We start from the raw sequence: 17,120 nt of genomic DNA, 5'->3' as shown, positions 1-17,120 counted from the left end.
TTGTTCCCATTCTTTTGCAGTGGGAATTTGGGATATTATGAAAAGCCATCTGACTTTTCCTCATTCCATCTCTTTCCTTTAGCTTTACGTGTGAGTTCTAGATAATTCCACTTAAGAGAAGAGATAAGGCATCCATCCCCCTTCTCTCTACTCCATGCCCACATCCACTCGTCTTCGAAGCCGGCGCCGCCGGGACCACGAACGTAGACCGACGAGGATATATGGTAGGTGGTCTTTGTACTTCACAGTGATTGAAAACGTAACTGTTGGGGACGATGCTTTCATCAGGATGGAGGGTTTTCCACCCTCTTTCCACACGCCGGCAAGTGAAAACTCTCTGAGGTTGATTGATGGCTCCCTGCAACAAACTCCTTCAGTCTCATCTACTACTCTTTTCTTCCTGTTTAGTCAATTTATTATCAAAACTCTCATTTCTCAAAGAGCCTAAGGGAGGTATATAGGTTTTTGTAAATCCAAATATATTTAATGGGTTTGGTGAAGGAGAGTGACCTCCTCTCTAACTCCATCTCTTCCACGCCAGACGACAACATGTTGCTGGCCATTTATTGAGTTATGTAATGAGCTTAGTTGCTAATATAATTAAGTAAGAGATTGATTGAGAATTATACATAATGGAACCATTCAGGAAAATGAACAAAAAAGCTTGCATGAAGGAAACCCATTAAAAAAATGAAGAAAGGAAATACAACTTTAATCTCGTAATGCAGAACAGAGTAAGCAACAGATCAAGAGAAACTAAAAATAGCTCAAATTGAAATTTTTTGGGGAGACAAGAGGTGACTTGTTAACATCTGTCAAACCTAAACCTTGGTAATTGATATAAATCGAAATTTCGAATGTCCAACAAGTATGGGATTTCTTGGCTAAGACAGTTTTGCCATAATAAAGGGGCCTTCCCTTATCCAAGCTCATGTAATGCGGCAGGTTTACAGCAGATGTTTGAGAAGAAACCGGTTAATGGGTGTGCATGCCATCACCAAATCACCCACGACAGCACGTCGTTCCCCATTTGCAGACAAACCGTTTCTTACCTGCAACTTTCTCTCTCCTCCTTCCATTCATCAAACTCATTCCCCAACTCCAAACAGAAATCGAACAAAACAAAGAAAGAAAAAATAGACGAAAGTGAAAAAGAGGTAGAGAATAGTACCGGAAGAAACATCCTCAAGGGAGAGCCAAGTACTACAACGCCCATCTCCTTATCCTTTGCTTTGCCCTGAGCCGGCCACCAGAGCTGGTCACAGAGGATCGCTCGGGAAGGCTGAAAAGATAAAACAGAAAGGAAAAAAGAAGCAGGAGGCCTAGAAGGAGAAACGGATTTCATTCACTTTCAGACGATCTTCTCAAGAATGGGAAGGAGGCTGCCTACAGAATCTGACCCATTAGTCCACCCTGCGGTACTTTCTCTGTCTCTCCATGTTCTGTGGATGGCAGCCGTCGTCGCCGTCGTAGCATCCCTCTGCGGGAACCGCGGTAAGAAATCTTCCAAGGCAGATTCATCAAACAAAGCAGCCGAAGTCTTGAATGCTGAAGCAGTACCTGTAACGACAACAACACTACCAGACACGGCAGCGGAGGAGAAATCCCTGGAACAAGTATCACCGACTGATCCTCCGACGGAAGAAGTCCCCTTATATCCACTGCCGTTACCGCAAAGCCTCCGTCCGTTGCCAGAAGGCCACAGAGTACCTACAATCAAGTCAGCGTCAACGCGCCACCTTAAGATGAGCCTAAGCATGAAGGTGCCCTCAACGCTATCAAGAATACGAACAACTACCCACAGAAACAAGAAGGCGGACGATTGTATATGGAAGAAGACGATAATACTGGGGGAGAAGTGCCGAGTACCGAGTGCCGGAGACGAGGAAGACATTATTTGCGACGACAAGGGCAACAAAGTCGTGCCTTACACTCCCAGGACGCCAAGGTCATTGCCGGTATCCAGGAGTGTTTCCTTGATCGACCAAGCAGCAGTTCAGGTGAAGAACTCAATAGTAGCAGTAGAACAATGGCGTTCTTGATTTTTAATTTTTTTTTTTTTTTTTTTTGGGGGGGAAGGGGGTGTTCTTGCAGAGACTGTCCATATATGAACACAGGAGGGGAGGAAAATGAGTTGTCGAGGAAACTGTTTTTACACGAAACGGACGACAATTTTGAGCTGTAAAACATAAATTCTACTTCTTCCCTGACGATGATATACGAAGAGAAGTGCCGATGAAAATGATGATCTCGTTCAATATATTTTCTTATGGCTTTTTGTTGTATCTTCGAACAGCTACCATTTTCCACTTGCGTTTAAAGGCTAAGTTAGAGACCCAATCCTTTCTTTGAAAAAATCCACAAGAACGAGTACTAATGAAGAGAATTCCATTACAGTATGTCTCAGATTTTTGGTTAGATTTTAGATTTTAGATTCACTCACTACCCCAAGCAATTAGATTTTAGATACTATCCCAGTAAAACAAAATCACAATAATAATAATAACCAAAAAAACAAAAAAGAGATATAAAAGAATGCCTGATTCCAGTGTGGTACACACGTTGAATTGCTCTCAACGAACAACATCAACTGTAACTTGGAAAGACAATCTTTTATGGGCGAGATGTGAATCGTAATGAAAATGAGGGAGACAAATAGGTGTCAGACAAAGAGGAACAACCCCACTAACAGCTTTAACTCAAATGTTGGACTCAAGTTGCAATGCCTTCTTCCTCCTTATTATCCGCACTAGTCTTCCAAGAGAGCCTTTCACCCCACCAAGAACAACTCAAATGAAACAATAGTTCCAATCCAACTGTATTAGTGTGCGGAGCCATAGATCATGATTTACAATAACGAGAGGCCAATTGATGACGAGAAAACTCCAAAGAGTCACAACTAATATTGCAGCCTCTCATCACCATCGAAATTAAGGCACTCAATACCCTTGAGTGTGGACTCAAGGTTCTTTATGTTACCCGTGTTTCTACCAGAAGACGTACGCTTCGGCTCTAATGAAGTCATTGGAGAACTTCTTTGCGTACCACTCACGACTTTACGGAATGCTCCAGGACTGGCCTCTGCTGTGCGAGTAGTGGGGCGGGACAAGTCACCATCAGTCCCTAGTGTCAATTCACGGCTGCTAGAAACAGCCACTCGCCTAGATGATCCCCCCGATCGTCCCAAGAAAGTAGAACTGGACAACTGCACAGTTTCATAGATACATTTGAGAATTTACATTATAAATAAATAAATAAGAAACATGAATTAGCCGTTTTGCTTTGACTAACAGCCCCAAGATAAAATACAGTGGTGTTTATTAATTATGCATATTGTTCCCACAAGCAATCAATATCGACATCAACACTCACAAAATCCAGCTGGCATTTGGAACTTAGTTATTGCAGGCACCAGGTAATCCGTATTTCATCAAAACTCTAATCTTGAAAGTGACCAAAGAAGAAAAATCATTTTGGGCAAGCACTTGATTGATATGGCACTGACAATCCAACCACCAAGACTGGTCGAAAGCACCGAAAATATAAACAACACTACAAACAGAAAAAGATGCTGATCTTTCGTCTTTTTTTTTTTTCTTCGAGGGAATGTGTAATAAGATGTGGATCATTACTGAAAAAAATGACTTTAAAATAATATTTTTTTAAAAACTTCAAAGCAGAAAGTTTGATCTTTTGCAGCTTCTAGAGCCTCCCCACTCCAAGCATGCGTTGTTTATGCATTACCTTCTTCATACTACTTCAACAAGATCTAGTAATCTGCCTCCCAGAACTTAATCAAGTCACTAGAAGGAATCATCAGGCACATTCAAGAGAAAATCCATTCACATTTTGGACCAAAAAGATAGTAAGGAAGATGAAATTATGACAATAAAGAATATAACAGAAAATGAATCCTTAAGACTCCCTACTGCAACAGAAATAGCAACACATGTCTGAACACCATGCAACCCGCTCAAAATAATTATAAGAAACTCAACAAAAAAAAAAAAAAAAATAGTGCTTAAAGAAAAAAACAATCACGAGAAAATCCAAAACACCCGGAAAGCATTATTTTAATAGAAAGCAAGGGCTCAGAGACATATCAGAAACATCCAAATCTATTGCTGCACTAATCTAACCTGCATAACAATTATCAAAACCAAAAGCAAACTTACCATAGCCTCTTTAGGAGCAGAAGGCTCGTTTATAACTGGGCTCTTTTGCTTTGACAAGCTCCCTGCATTTATTGCTTGTCCAGAGATCCGCCTTCGAGAAGCATCAATGGTAGACCAACCAGGAGCTCTCCCATCATCACCACCTAAAATACAAGTCATTTAGACACAATGTCACCCTCTAGCTTGTGAAAAAGGATACCTTACATTATTGGTTCTAAAGAAAAGCGACGGAATACAAAACCAAAAACAAATAAACTCCAATTTTCGAAAAAAATGACAATAAAGGCACTGAACAGTAGAAAATGATCTTGATGCACTGAACACTAAGAAAATGAAAATGAAGCAGATAACTGCCTGAATGATCTGCATTACCAACAGCTGGAGGGATTCCTGAGCTTGTTCCAACTGCAGGACCCTGCACCAATAAACAAAAAAAAAAGGTAGAAGTTATGATCAATAACATATGCAAATAATACCAACAAAAGAAACTATGTTCCATGCACTTACAAGAGCACGTGGAGGACCACTGGCAATTTGCGACTGCTGATACTTCAAAATTGTCCAGTCAAAAACATAATCAAACTGAAAACCTGAGAGATGAAGAAAATAAGTAAACAAATTGCAAAAGAATCAGCACTAACAATCTTCATTTTTATTATTGAGTAATAGCACAAAAAGTAAATGCAAATGATTCTTTTTCCATTGCCTGGACCTATTATCCAAAACAATTGAAGCATACTTGCCACTTCTTCTATTGCTCATTTTACTCAGGTTCATGAGTGGTCACCACCCCCATCTGCAATAAGAAAGCTAAATTTTGTTGGGAACTCAAAGAAGAAACTCATGCCCTGCAGGCAAAGCAGGTTTCAGCTGTGGTTGCTAGGGAATCTTTCTTGTTTACTCTGCACCTTTTAAGAATGTGGATTCTATCAAGGTAAAGTTGAAAGCCCTCGAGAATTGTAGACTGCATAGGAGTTCGGTCTCTGAGTCTCTTCATCTAGACCCACTATTTTTCTTTTGAAAGGTGAATTTCATTGAGAAAAAGGAAGCAATAGATTTGGGAGGGAAGAAAACCCTCCAGGAAAATACCATCTAGAGAGGCAAACTATGCACTGGTCCTACAATAAGGTATTGAAGACTACCACCCTCATTAGCCAGGGAATCCGCCACACAGTCAGCAGACCAAGTGTGTGGACCCAGCTGATATCATAAGATAGGGTAATATCACAGGCTTCAGCAATATACTACTCAAATCTCCATAGACAAGCACAGGAGAAAGTCATCCATCCAATAACAATTTTTGAATCCCATTCAATCACAAGGGGCAGGAAAAATTGCGCTACAAATTAATCTCAGCCCACATAACAATGCCAAGATCTCAGCCTCAAAAGACTCCTTCACACCAATTTAACCAGAAAAAGCCAGTAGCACATACCCATAGCAGTCCCAAAACACTCCAATCCCAGCTAAACCAGGATTGTCCAAGGAGCAGCCAATCTTGTGCCATTAATTGGGCATCTCGTCAATTCTCTCTTCCATGGAGTCTCCTGCATTTCTCTGATGGAATTAAGGGTATTCCAATGGAATTACAGTTACTTGAATGCTTATTCCAAGAGAAACTAATTCTTTCAGTGAGTCTCTTGCACAGGATGAGATATTGCATCAACATTTGCAAAAAGAGACTCCATTCCTCAGGTGGACTGATCGTGATGGCATTTATTTTGGTTTAGAGCTTATGGAACATATTTTTTATTATACTTTTGCATTTATTTTATTTGTTATTTTTATATTTTTTATTACTTTATTTTGTATTCTTGTCTGCACCTGTATTTTCTTGTACACTCTTTTACACTTAAGGGCCTCAACTCTTACTAAACGTTTTCATCATCATTGGAAAAAAATTTAATATGCATGTCTGGTACATTAATGTAAATATGTCTATAGTCAAGAAGTACAGTAAGCAAATACTCAACCTCTATAATGCCTATTTCATTAGTAGTTTATATACACAAAAAATTCACTAAATAACATAATATAGTGAAAAAAGCATGCATTAGACCTAAGCTATAGCCAATAATTAATTTCAACAACCACAGAATTCAATAACAAGGTCAGAAAAGAACCTTCGTGGATAAAAAGGTCACGGAATATTCTTTTAAGGTATGCATAATCAGGCTTGTCATCAAAACGTAGTGATCTGCAGTAGTGGAAGTAAGATGCAAATTCTGTAGGATAGCCCCGACACAAGGCCTGATAAAGAAGCACCAAATATTAAAGATGTTGGCAAACATAAGTGAAGCACATCAAAATCATAACAGTTCCTTTTTCAGAATCTACCTCAATGGATGTTGAAACCTTTCGTTCACTAATTTTTTCATACTTCTGCTTTTTAGTTCCGGCTTTTAGACCCTGCCAAGGAAGACTACAGAGAAAATACATATATCAAACACTCAGGACAGCCCAAAATTTCAAGAAGATCGGAAAAATAATTAATTAACTACTCAGTAAAACATGATAACGAGTAAGCACACCTTCCTCTCAAGAAATACATAAGGACATATCCAAGTGATTCCAAATCATCCCTCCGGCTTTGTTCTAGATCAAGAAAAAATGTCAGAAATTTTGTAAGTTAAAAAGAAAACTAAGACATGATTGCCATATTTCTCTCCCCACAAAGGCAGGAAGTCTGCTGAAAACAATAACACCATGATACAATGAGCAGATCTCCCCACTTTTTTTTTTTGGAAGAAACTAAGGAGATCACATTGATAATGCAAAAAAAAAATTAAAAACAAACTTATTGCCATATTACATACCAATACCGAGATGCGTGTTCATGCTTGCATATCTGGCAGTTCCAGTCAGGTTCTTATTCTCTCTACAGAAGTTTTAAATGATAAGCAACTTGCAAAATAAATGAGATGCTACTCCTGTGACAGAGTATTAAACATCTGAATGGAAGATCATAGCAACAAAGATGACAACATTATTGCCAATACAATACTACTGTGGTTAAATAAATCTGAAAGAATATACTGACAGGTGGTGAAGAACATAAAAATGAAATTCGTAAATAACCAGGATGAAAGCTGGCTTATACCACCATAAACACAAAGAAATTATAATTGATGCACAAGAAATATCACTTTTATGGGACATTCAAGGATGAACCAACAGATCAAAATGGTATATCCCCTACCCAGACGGGCAGCTTTTCAACATAACTGTCCATAATCACTATTACAGATTTTCAATGTATTGCCTTATATGGAGAATTTCCCCACAAAGGTGTATCTGTAACATAAAGCATATGGAAATTCAGGATAATTAATATGCTCTGGATGCCTAATATATCAAGATCAAGAAACAGAGATTCTCTTTTTTTTTTTTTTTATCCTTAGGTTTTCTGTGGTTTACGGAGTACTTCTTCATATTAAATCAACGTCCATGAATAAACAAAAGAAAATTTTGAAGCATCTTCAGAAGAGATGGGCAACCACTTCCAATTTCCACAACAAAAATACATTGAGATGAGTCTCAGCTCTAAAGAAATTTTTTAATTTTAATTTTTCACAAAAAATAAATTTTTTTGAGAAAAAACAACTTATATGGAATCAAGAAAATAGTATCCACAATTTCGACAACAAAAATACATTGAGATGAGTCTCAACTCCAAAGAAATTCTGTAATTTTAATATTTCTAAAATTTCTAAATTTTGAAAAAAAATAACATATATTGAATAAAAAAATAGCATCTATTAACTAACTATATCTATGCATGTTAATTCCCTGAATCCAGAGAACCATAATCAGTTTGGTATGAGGGTAACAACGGCAAGACTTGATAATCCACAGAAAACATATGTTTTTCATTTCTTTGACTCCATTAGAATCTTTAGGTGGCCCTCTTCTTAAAATTTTTTACTAAATAAGTACCAAATTACTGCCACCATCCTCATTCTCATCATGTCTAACTTAACTAGTCCAGTGTCAGCTACTGTCATTTTTCTGTCACTTTAAGTTATTTCCAACACGTTCATTTCTAAATTTATCTTTGCTAGTTATGGCACATGCCTATTTAAGTGTTTCCTTCTGTTTAGGCTCGGATTTTATCTATACTACTTATTATATTGTGTTGCCTTTTCGAGTTATTTTTCATAGCTTCCCCATATTCCTGTCAACTGTTGCTTAATTCATAATGATTCATCAATCAAAATCAATAAAACCTTTCTAAGTGAACATCAGTCTAGATTTAATATAGCCAACCCATCCCCAGTGGTCCCAGTGGCCCCAGTGGCTAACCACTAAATAATGGAGTCACTCTTTAAGTTATTTTCAACATGTTCATGTCTAAATTTATCTTTTCTAGTTATGGCACATGCCTGTTTAAGCTTTTCCATCTGTGCCACACACATCTTCTGTATATACTGTTTCTTGCCCTTGTCACTGTTTCATACCACAAAGCATAGTTAGTCAAAGAATTGTCTTTTAAATTTTAATTAAATAAATAAATAGATAGATAACCACATCTTCTCCTTGATGAAATTTTCATTTTGAGAGAAAGAATAATGATAATAGTAATAATAAGTAAATATATGAAAAAACAATCAGTAAGGCCAATACTCTTTTCATCTGATGGAAAAAAGAAATACGAAGAAAAACCTATAAAGAATAACACGAACACTATTCTACAAAAATAAGAAGCAAATAATGTTTTAATGTTTTTATGAAACTGGATGTTTTGATAGTTTCCTCCATCCAAAGAATAAGAATAACAAAAAACAGATTGAAGGGATTGAAGGGATAGAGTAAAGAATTACTAACCTGTAAGGAATATGTTGGTGAGTAGAAGTATCTCTGTACTTCTTAGCAAGACCAAAGTCAATAACGTAAACCTGCATGCAGTTCCAATAAATCAGATCGAATACCAAATATATCCTGAAGCATTAACTTTCAAGTCTCAAATCAAACCTGATTTGCGCGCCTTCCTAAACCCATGAGGAAATTGTCCGGTTTGATGTCTCGATGTAGAAAAGATTTCGCATGAACAAATTCCACTCGATTGATCTAATGCAATATCTCAAGGTCAACTAACACAGACAAACTTTAAAAAGTATAAAATAGAGCAGTAAACCACCACATGTGGAGAAAACGAAATCATACCATCTGATCTGCAAGCATGAGAACAGACTTCAATGACAATTTCCTACTGCAGAAGTTGAAAAGATCTTCCAAACTAGGACCCAGCAAGTCCATGACAAGCACATTATAGTCACCTTCAACACCAAACCATCTCACATTTGGAATGCCAGCTGCCAAAAAAGATTGGCAAATTATGGATAAGCATATAAAAGAATGACCAAAAACAAGAATTTCTTGCAACTGGTTACTTGACAACAGAAGAAAAAGTAGTTATCGTTACTTCCTCCTTGTAGGATCCTGTACAACTTGGATTCATAAAGCAATTGTGGATGCTTCGTCTTCACATTCTCCTGAAAAAAAGATTTCCAGAAACCATGTCAGAACTTGAAGCAAGACTCATCAAAATGATGAGACGTTTAAAGAAAAAAAAAAGAATTATCTAACATGCATATGAAAACAGATAAGTATGAAAATTATGAAAAAAAAATAAGAAACAGTTAACATATGAAAATAGATATATAAATCAAGCAAGGATGGGAATTAAAAAGAAACAGTTGTACTAGTCAAAAGAGTGAGAAAATTTCCAAATTTCATATAGGCTACATATGTTATCTGACATACTCCTCAGAACAGGATCCACTACCGTCCAGAATGGTAGGCTCTACCTATATAACAGTAGAAACTCAAACCTCTTTTTCCACACAGAGACTTTAACTACATCATTGGATATGATTTTTGACAAGCTTAAGAGCTCAAATAAACTAAGAACATCCAGAGAGAGATATGATGAACCATAAATCAGAATTTACAACAGCTCTTTACCCCCTTTAAATAGTTTGCATTGCTGCAGATAAAGCATCTATGACAAAATACTTAAAGAATAACGCCCCAGAAGCTTTAGTTTCCTTGGGACAAAGTTATATTTACAGTTGTGATGTTTGAAGAAAGTTGACTATACATAGTTTATCCATAAGCCATGATTACGTTTAGTCTGCAAGAAAACATCTACCTATCTGTGTGTATATATATATATATATATATATATAGTTCTTCACCAACTTGTATAGAGGCAATTAAATAGAAGCTTATACATTCGCTTTCTTTTACACATTTACACGATAAGAGAAACGTTTACACACTCACGCGACAATGCAGAAGGCAGCCGAATGAAAACACAACCAACAAAAGTACGTAAAAAAGCTGAGTAGTACGAAGCTGCATGCCCAACGACAAAAAAAATGCACGTACTTTGTTCAAATTCAAACAACTGAAAAGGCAAAATCACTTACAAGTTTAATCGCAACCTCCTCATTCGTCTGAATATTCGTACCTGAAGACCAATACCAGCACAGTCATCCAATCCGGAATCACCCATGAAAAACATATACACATAGCAACGCAAGTTTTTTTTTTTTTTTTTTCAACAGAAACAGGAAAACTAAAAAAACTTAAAATAAAACAAACCTAAATAGATTTCTCCAAACGAACCGCTCCCGATCTTACGACCGAGACGGAATTTGTTCCCCACCCGAGGCTCCATTACCAGACAGACCGTCCTACAACCGAAACCCTAGCTCCGAATCCACCACCGACCTCGAAGAAAAAACCAGAGCCTGGACCGAAATCAGAGACAGAAACACGACACAGCAGCCCAATTACGGGAATCCCTTCCTAATTCACCGTCGCCGATCCAGAACCGGCAACGAACTTCGATCAACGCCCATTGCCTCAACGAACCGCTCACAAGGCCAGTAGAACACAAAATTGCGATAGAACGCTTAGAGATCTAGGGTTTCGTCAAGTAGTAAATTAGGATTTGCACGGAAGAGTACGAGGGGAGTAGTTTCCTGGGAGGAGAGAGGGGGGAAAGAGGGGAGGAAACGGAGGTAAGTCATTTCATCTCGTATGATTTGTTTCATCACGCCTTGTTCCAATCAAAGCGGAGTCATCTGTCGGAGCCGGACAATATAGGGTTTTTGCCTTATTGCCTTCCCCTTTTTTTCCTCTCCCTCGCTCAACGGGTTCGTTGGTTCCAACGGGTCCGGTTCCGGACGACGATTGGCGCTCTAGGGGCGGTTTAACAATAGCGACAAGTCTCGCATCCGATGTATCTACACCCAGCTAGGACGGGCCCAACGCGGTTGATGTAAGGGTCTGGTTGGAACGCATGGAAAATAAAAGAAAAGAAAAAAATAAAATTTTTGATTATTATTATTCTTTAAAATAATTAATAAAAAAATTAATCGATTATTATTTTATTATTATTAACTTTTTTTTAAATAATAATAATAGTCAAATTCTTTTTTTTCTAAGATTTTGAAATTATTGAGACTTGAGTTGTGTAGTTTAAGAATCGAATAGTTCAGCAATGCTCAGCTTAAAAAAAAATAATAATAACAATAAACATAAAGAGCAATGTGCCTCACCAAAGGGAACCCAATCAACATAAAAGAGCCTCTCATTAGAATAATCACTTCACCAAAAAGGTCCGGTCTCACCCTCATTGTTATACATCCTTTTAGTAGTAGCCTTGCTTTTTTATCAATCAGTGTGGCCCAACTGCTTTATTTTTTTATGTTAGAAAACAGTCATTTGTCTTCTAGCAAGTTGGCTCTTACAAACTTTGGCCTTACAAAAGGGAAAATTTATAAAATAACCCCCTTCCAGAGTTATTTGTCCAAGCAAATGTAAACTCACCAAGAAACAAATCAAAACCTGACTCGTTACCACACCTAGAAAAGGATTCAAACAATTCATTTTCATTTTAAATAAAGGGAGAGATGAAAACCAGATGACATTACAATTTCAAATCTTTTTATTTTGTTCGAATTTCACATCTGTTAATCTGATGATCAACAGGTAAAATAACCTACTTCCAGAGTTGTTCTCATGAGCATCTAGGGCTTCTCTTTTGATGGGGATGTTATCAAATGATGCAATGTGCTTGCTTGGATTACCGTGCTTGGATTTGCATCCCTACTACGAACCGAGGCAGATCTCCTGAGGTTCCTCTCCGTGCCCTTATTGAGGACACGGCGCCATGGCCGTGGAAGAAAAGATACTAGTTTTGCTGAACAAACCAGAAGAATTACCCCCACAACGATAAGCAACCTGATAGACAAAAAAAATTACATCATACCTCCAAATCTGGCAGAAAGTATATTTGCTTTTTGAGGCTCACAGCAGCATCTTAATAGTGTGAGTTCTAGTAAAAGTGACAACAAATAAACAAGATGTTTGCTTACTTGAAGATGACAATAAACACAAAAGAAGCTAATACCATCCTTTTCTTTGGAAGACGCCCACCATCAAATCAGTTTATTAATAACAAAGTTCTATTTTTGTATTTTGGTTGCTTTGTTTGATGAGGCTTGGGACATTGTTGAGATGTTAGACATGCTTATGTTGGCTATTACTGTTGCAAAGGAGGGTACTAGTCATAAGCAATCTTGTTGTTGGGCATACTGCCCCCAATAGCACATTGAGAAAATATTGCGAAGAGGGCAAGATGAGATGTTCCCACTACAATATTTGCCATTTTCAATTATTTTCTCATAAGAGTAAAAACAGAATGGCACTCCATGCAAAACCTTACCAGCCAAGCAGGAGTATAAATCGAGCCAGTGGTGCTGAAGGCAAACGTTCACCAAGAGCAAAAATTCCAGCCAATACACCAGTTAAAATTGACGCCACTGCCGCACAAGTCGACACCACGATTGCCCTCCCATGCTTAAATCCGCGAGTCTGACCAAATAATATTTAGCAAAATTCCAATACAGTAACACTAAATAGTATATGGAATGATACTATATGGAATAAAAGATGACTAGGCCAAATAAACTCAGTTTGAATCTGTTTCACAAGTAGACTGTTTCAAAAGAAATTTATTTTGGTTCAACAGTTTAACTTAATCCTATTTAAAAAAAAAACATTTTTAACTTAATCAAAGTTCGGAGTTATCTGTAGATTGGGCCTCTAACTCAAAGGCCATATGGTGGAGTTTCTAGTAAAAAGTCTAGTGTTCAAAGTCTCAGCGGGGCTTGGCCTTTGCCATGTGTGAGTGTAACACAACAACATTAAGAAGGGGGAACAAAGAAAGGCTGAAGTTAACTTCAAGAAGATTCATTGTTATTTTTCCCTGGATCGAGTACACAATAATTACGAATCTTGGTCAACATGAAGTGGATGCAGAGAGTAAGCATAATAGAAAGATAAAGTTTCAAATGTACCTGGTATACAAATCCTGTCCCACTACAGCTTATACTAACTGAAAGGCAGATCGGAACCAACAACTTGGAGAAGTTCTGTTCCATAAAAATAAATCCTATCTTTGATATCACAGATGCCATCCTGCATATTTTGCACAAAAGCATTACTATATTTAAATATTTATCGCATTGTTTTTGAGATAGAAAAGAATTATTAGATCCCGAAGGAAACAAGAGAATGGCATGCAGCACTGTCCTTTTTCTGGCTGAAAAAATGGACCAGATTCAGCAACAACAGCGATTATGCTCAATAACTCCATATTGCACATTCTGTGACAGTTTGCCTTAACAAGTAGGACCATGCAAATGAAAATGCCACTCAAAAGTTCAGAAAGAATAAGCAGCTTTGCGCTAAAACCTTTGATGTTCAAGGATGTGAGGGAAGTAGCAATGCGCCCTACTTCACTGAGAAAAGATGAAACTAATAGCATCATATACATGAGAGGGAATCCACTAAACATAACAAGAAGTTTATGAAGATGAAATCATTCCATATGAGAAAATCAAAATGGTCAAAAGAAATCTTTAAGAAAGTGTCTGAACAAATAAATGTTATGAGAAAGGACACACTTAGAATAAAGCAAATATGTGAATCGCAGGAAATTTTTAAAAAACAAAAGGGAAAAGCAAAAGCACCCGAACAAAATGCCTGATTGCAGTCCAGATATAATTTCCTCAACAACATCTGAGTGCACCTGTATACATTCCATTGTCAGAATATTAGAATAGCTAACACAACAAAATCGATTATACGATCAAAAGAAAGAGAAGTCAAGCTTAATGCCATTTCATGGAAGTGCAACATGTTCAAACATACCAACTCATGTTCCCGTCTACGATCTTTGCACAAGCGAAGCCAAATATTGAGAAGAACCTAACTCCAAGTACGTACAGATCATGGTTAACTTTCTCTCAGATAAAAGGACTCAATACAGATAAACTTTACAGAAGTGATACTTGTCGATCATATCTTCAATCTAAACGATACTAGGGTAACTAGTAATCAAAGGATTCATAGAGAGAAAATGACTCACATGAAAAAGTCAATCAAATTTTCTGAAACACAATGATAGGTACAAGATTGGGAAATCATAATGCTATTTTGAAATTACAGCCCCAATAACCAGTGCTAATTGGTTTAGTTTTGTTCACCTAGTGCAAAGTTTTCCATTGATTTGGTAGCACCATTTTCTTATTTAATACAGCCATAAACTTGTCCAATACTGACCAAACAAATAACGAAAATCCTAAAATCAGATGGTGCATAAGATATGATACCTACAAACAAGATGGCAATGATGAAAATCAGAAGTGGTAGGTGGAAAACAGACAGTGGAGGAACTTCTTGCTCCTCTCCTCCGATACCAACTCCTGCAGAATATAAAGGGCAGAGATCATTATGATCACCATTGTGACCGGCTTGCAATCCTTATTATATGCAACTGAAAGTCATTACTTATATCAAGAGGTTTTTCTTTTAATGAGTTAAGTTAGCCAACCAATGTCTGGTTCCCTTTCACAAACAAATTAGAAAAGAATCATCTGAGGAATCAATCAGAACTTACATTACCTATTGTGCCAAAACCAGCCAGGGCAATTCCTACCCAATCAAGAGCATTCATAACCTCTTGCAGATAAAAATGGGAAAATATACAAAGGATTGCTAGCCCACAACCAGAAACGGGCTGTATTACCGAAACCTGCATGGACATACAACTAGAGTCACCAGATGTGACAAAGATATCTAAGTGTGAAAGTTAGAAACTGCAGCAACGTATCAAACAAAATTTGAAAAGATTTACAGGGTAATTATGCAGGCAACTTTAAAGCTAGACTTTCTACACACTTGTTAATACAAAAATTGATAGATAGAAAGATAGATAGATAGATAGATGAACGGTTTTTGTGTGTGTGTGTGTGTGTGTGTGTGTGTGTGAGAGAGAGAGAGAGAGAGAGAGAGAGAGAGAGAGAGAGGGAGAGGAGGGTGGAAGGGGGAGTGTAGTATTAATCAATTGAATCCACCAAAACAAAGTGACTGAGATCCAAATAGAATCCACCAAAACACAGTGACTGAGATCCAAATAGAATCTACCAAAAGAAAGTGATTGAAATACAAAATCTAATCCAAGAATGAGTCTTAAAAGTCACAGATCAGTTAACATAAAATATCAACTTAAACTTGTCCAGAAGAAGACGACTCTTTTAACATGTATAGAGAAAAATAAAAAAGCTAACCATTGTAGACTCACCGGTGCAAGTGATAAAGCCCAGAGCATCATCAGGGCGCCAACAATATCCATAAGGAAACCAATGACCCATGCTTTGTTTAGAGCGTATGCCCGAATGACCTGTATAAAAAAAAATTGAACTTTAATATCATCATCGAGAATTAGGGGGAAACAGAAGAAAACATACGCATGTGCACATTAAAAGCAGACAAAAAAGCAATTTCAGATGATACAATGATTAAGTATACCTAAAAGAAGCTAATATCAACAGAATGGAGTAAACCGGATCGAGAAGAAATGAAATTATGAAACAGATCCAAAGAGCAATTCAAATACTCATTCCTCCTACACGTTCCATATATGGAACTCTCTTGGACTTTTTTTCTGGACCAATAGTTCTAAAAATCAGAAATACAATAAACTAGAAAACTGATATGCCCGCTAATAGCAAGAAAAGATAAAAAAAAAAAAAAAAAGGCAAAAAAATACGGGCTTATCCCAAGCACCAACCAACAGAATAGGAAAAAGGGCCACTAAAGCCCGAATTATTTAAAAACAAATTTTGACAACAGCCTAGGGAAAAAAAACAACGACAAATAAATACCCTACTTTCAGAGATCCGAATGGAAGAAACTTCGTTTGATTCCTGTACCTTAAGTTTGAAACAGAGAGGAGGAAGAATGACAGTTCCTTTCTTCTGCAAAACCTTCCCGATGTTATTTCCGGCGGTTGCAGCGAGTGTCAGGCAAATAGGTTGCCACATCTTCTCTCAAGCTTCCCCCCTTGGACAAAGAACTCTAATTCTTTTCGCCAAGAAGAGATCAAAACGGCAAGTGACTTCTCAATCGCTCTCTATTACGTGTTGATTTGTGAGAAAAGCTTCCCGTGCCTGTTGCTCGTTTTCTGTTCTCAATCGCCCTGTAGCTCCATTAATACAGACGATTTTGCTGGTAATTACTGCTTTAGTTCTGGTGGCAATTCTCAATCGGACCGAGTTTTGGTCGATTATTGCACCCGAAACAGTGGACCGTAATCCGTGGTGGATATCATCAGCCCACGGATGTTTCATTATACCAAGTCCGATTCGGCGTTGATCTACGTGAGATAGGTCCGATTCCATATATCTGTTTCGATTACCATATTAAATTTTGGCTGAAGTCCATCCCACCCAAATGACTCGGTTGAGTTAGTAACCCGTTTTCTCATAAAAAATTTCTAAACACATATTTATGCTTAGTGTGCCCTAGTTGGAAAATTATATTCCAGGAAAAGCTAAAAATGTGTTTCCTAAGATATATAAACCTTCG

At 37.4% G+C, this 17,120-nt stretch overlaps 2 protein-coding genes and 1 long non-coding RNA gene across 4 annotated transcripts; all 3 read right to left on the bottom strand.

The window, feature by feature from the left end:
• Window positions 1-1,243: 1,243 nt before the first annotated feature.
• On the bottom strand, window positions 1,244-2,137 carry LOC137949721 (uncharacterized). Its single transcript, XR_011111885.1, has 3 exons — window positions 1,870-2,137; window positions 1,561-1,710; window positions 1,244-1,480 (listed from the first exon to the last, which is right to left on the bottom strand). It is a non-coding gene; the product is annotated as an uncharacterized lncRNA (long non-coding RNA).
• A 306-nt stretch (window positions 2,138-2,443) lies between these two features.
• Window positions 2,444-11,258, bottom strand: LOC137949491 (casein kinase 1-like protein 2). 2 transcript variants are annotated; one of them, XM_068795536.1, is made up of 14 exons: window positions 10,782-11,258; window positions 10,607-10,647; window positions 9,598-9,667; window positions 9,339-9,487; window positions 9,147-9,242; window positions 9,000-9,070; window positions 6,992-7,053; window positions 6,707-6,770; window positions 6,513-6,597; window positions 6,299-6,425; window positions 4,683-4,765; window positions 4,530-4,590; window positions 4,176-4,318; window positions 2,444-3,205 (listed from the first exon to the last, which is right to left on the bottom strand). In XM_068795536.1, exons 1-14 carry the CDS (start codon window positions 10,855-10,857, stop codon window positions 2,900-2,902), a joined length of 1,434 nt encoding a protein of 477 aa, XP_068651637.1. In that variant the 5' UTR covers window positions 10,858-11,258; the 3' UTR covers window positions 2,444-2,899. The 2 variants fall into 2 exon arrangements, with proteins under 2 accessions (XP_068651637.1, XP_068651638.1); XM_068795537.1 differs by having other exon boundaries at window positions 4,548-4,590; window positions 10,782-11,257.
• A 507-nt stretch (window positions 11,259-11,765) lies between these two features.
• LOC137950388 (probable magnesium transporter NIPA9) lies at window positions 11,766-16,726 on the bottom strand. The gene is made up of 9 exons (XM_068796830.1): window positions 16,466-16,726; window positions 15,835-15,933; window positions 15,156-15,285; window positions 14,868-14,956; window positions 14,403-14,459; window positions 14,222-14,280; window positions 13,547-13,667; window positions 12,913-13,061; window positions 11,766-12,428 (listed from the first exon to the last, which is right to left on the bottom strand). The coding sequence occupies exons 1-9, from the start codon at window positions 16,574-16,576 to the stop codon at window positions 12,215-12,217; spliced, it is 1,029 nt and encodes a 342-aa protein (XP_068652931.1). The 5' UTR covers window positions 16,577-16,726; the 3' UTR covers window positions 11,766-12,214.
• Between the last annotated feature and the right edge of the window lie 394 nt (window positions 16,727-17,120).

The sequence above is a fragment of the Aristolochia californica genome, unplaced genomic scaffold (assembly GCF_029961685.1).
Source record: "Aristolochia californica isolate CCGP_79_NKW_82.1479 unplaced genomic scaffold, dmAriCali1.0.hap1 SCAF_14, whole genome shotgun sequence".
In the NCBI taxonomy this organism is placed as follows: domain Eukaryota; kingdom Viridiplantae; phylum Streptophyta; class Magnoliopsida; order Piperales; family Aristolochiaceae; genus Aristolochia; species Aristolochia californica.
The sequence above is the reverse complement of the archived record's forward strand: the minus strand, read 5'-3'. Positions and strand labels throughout refer to the sequence as shown.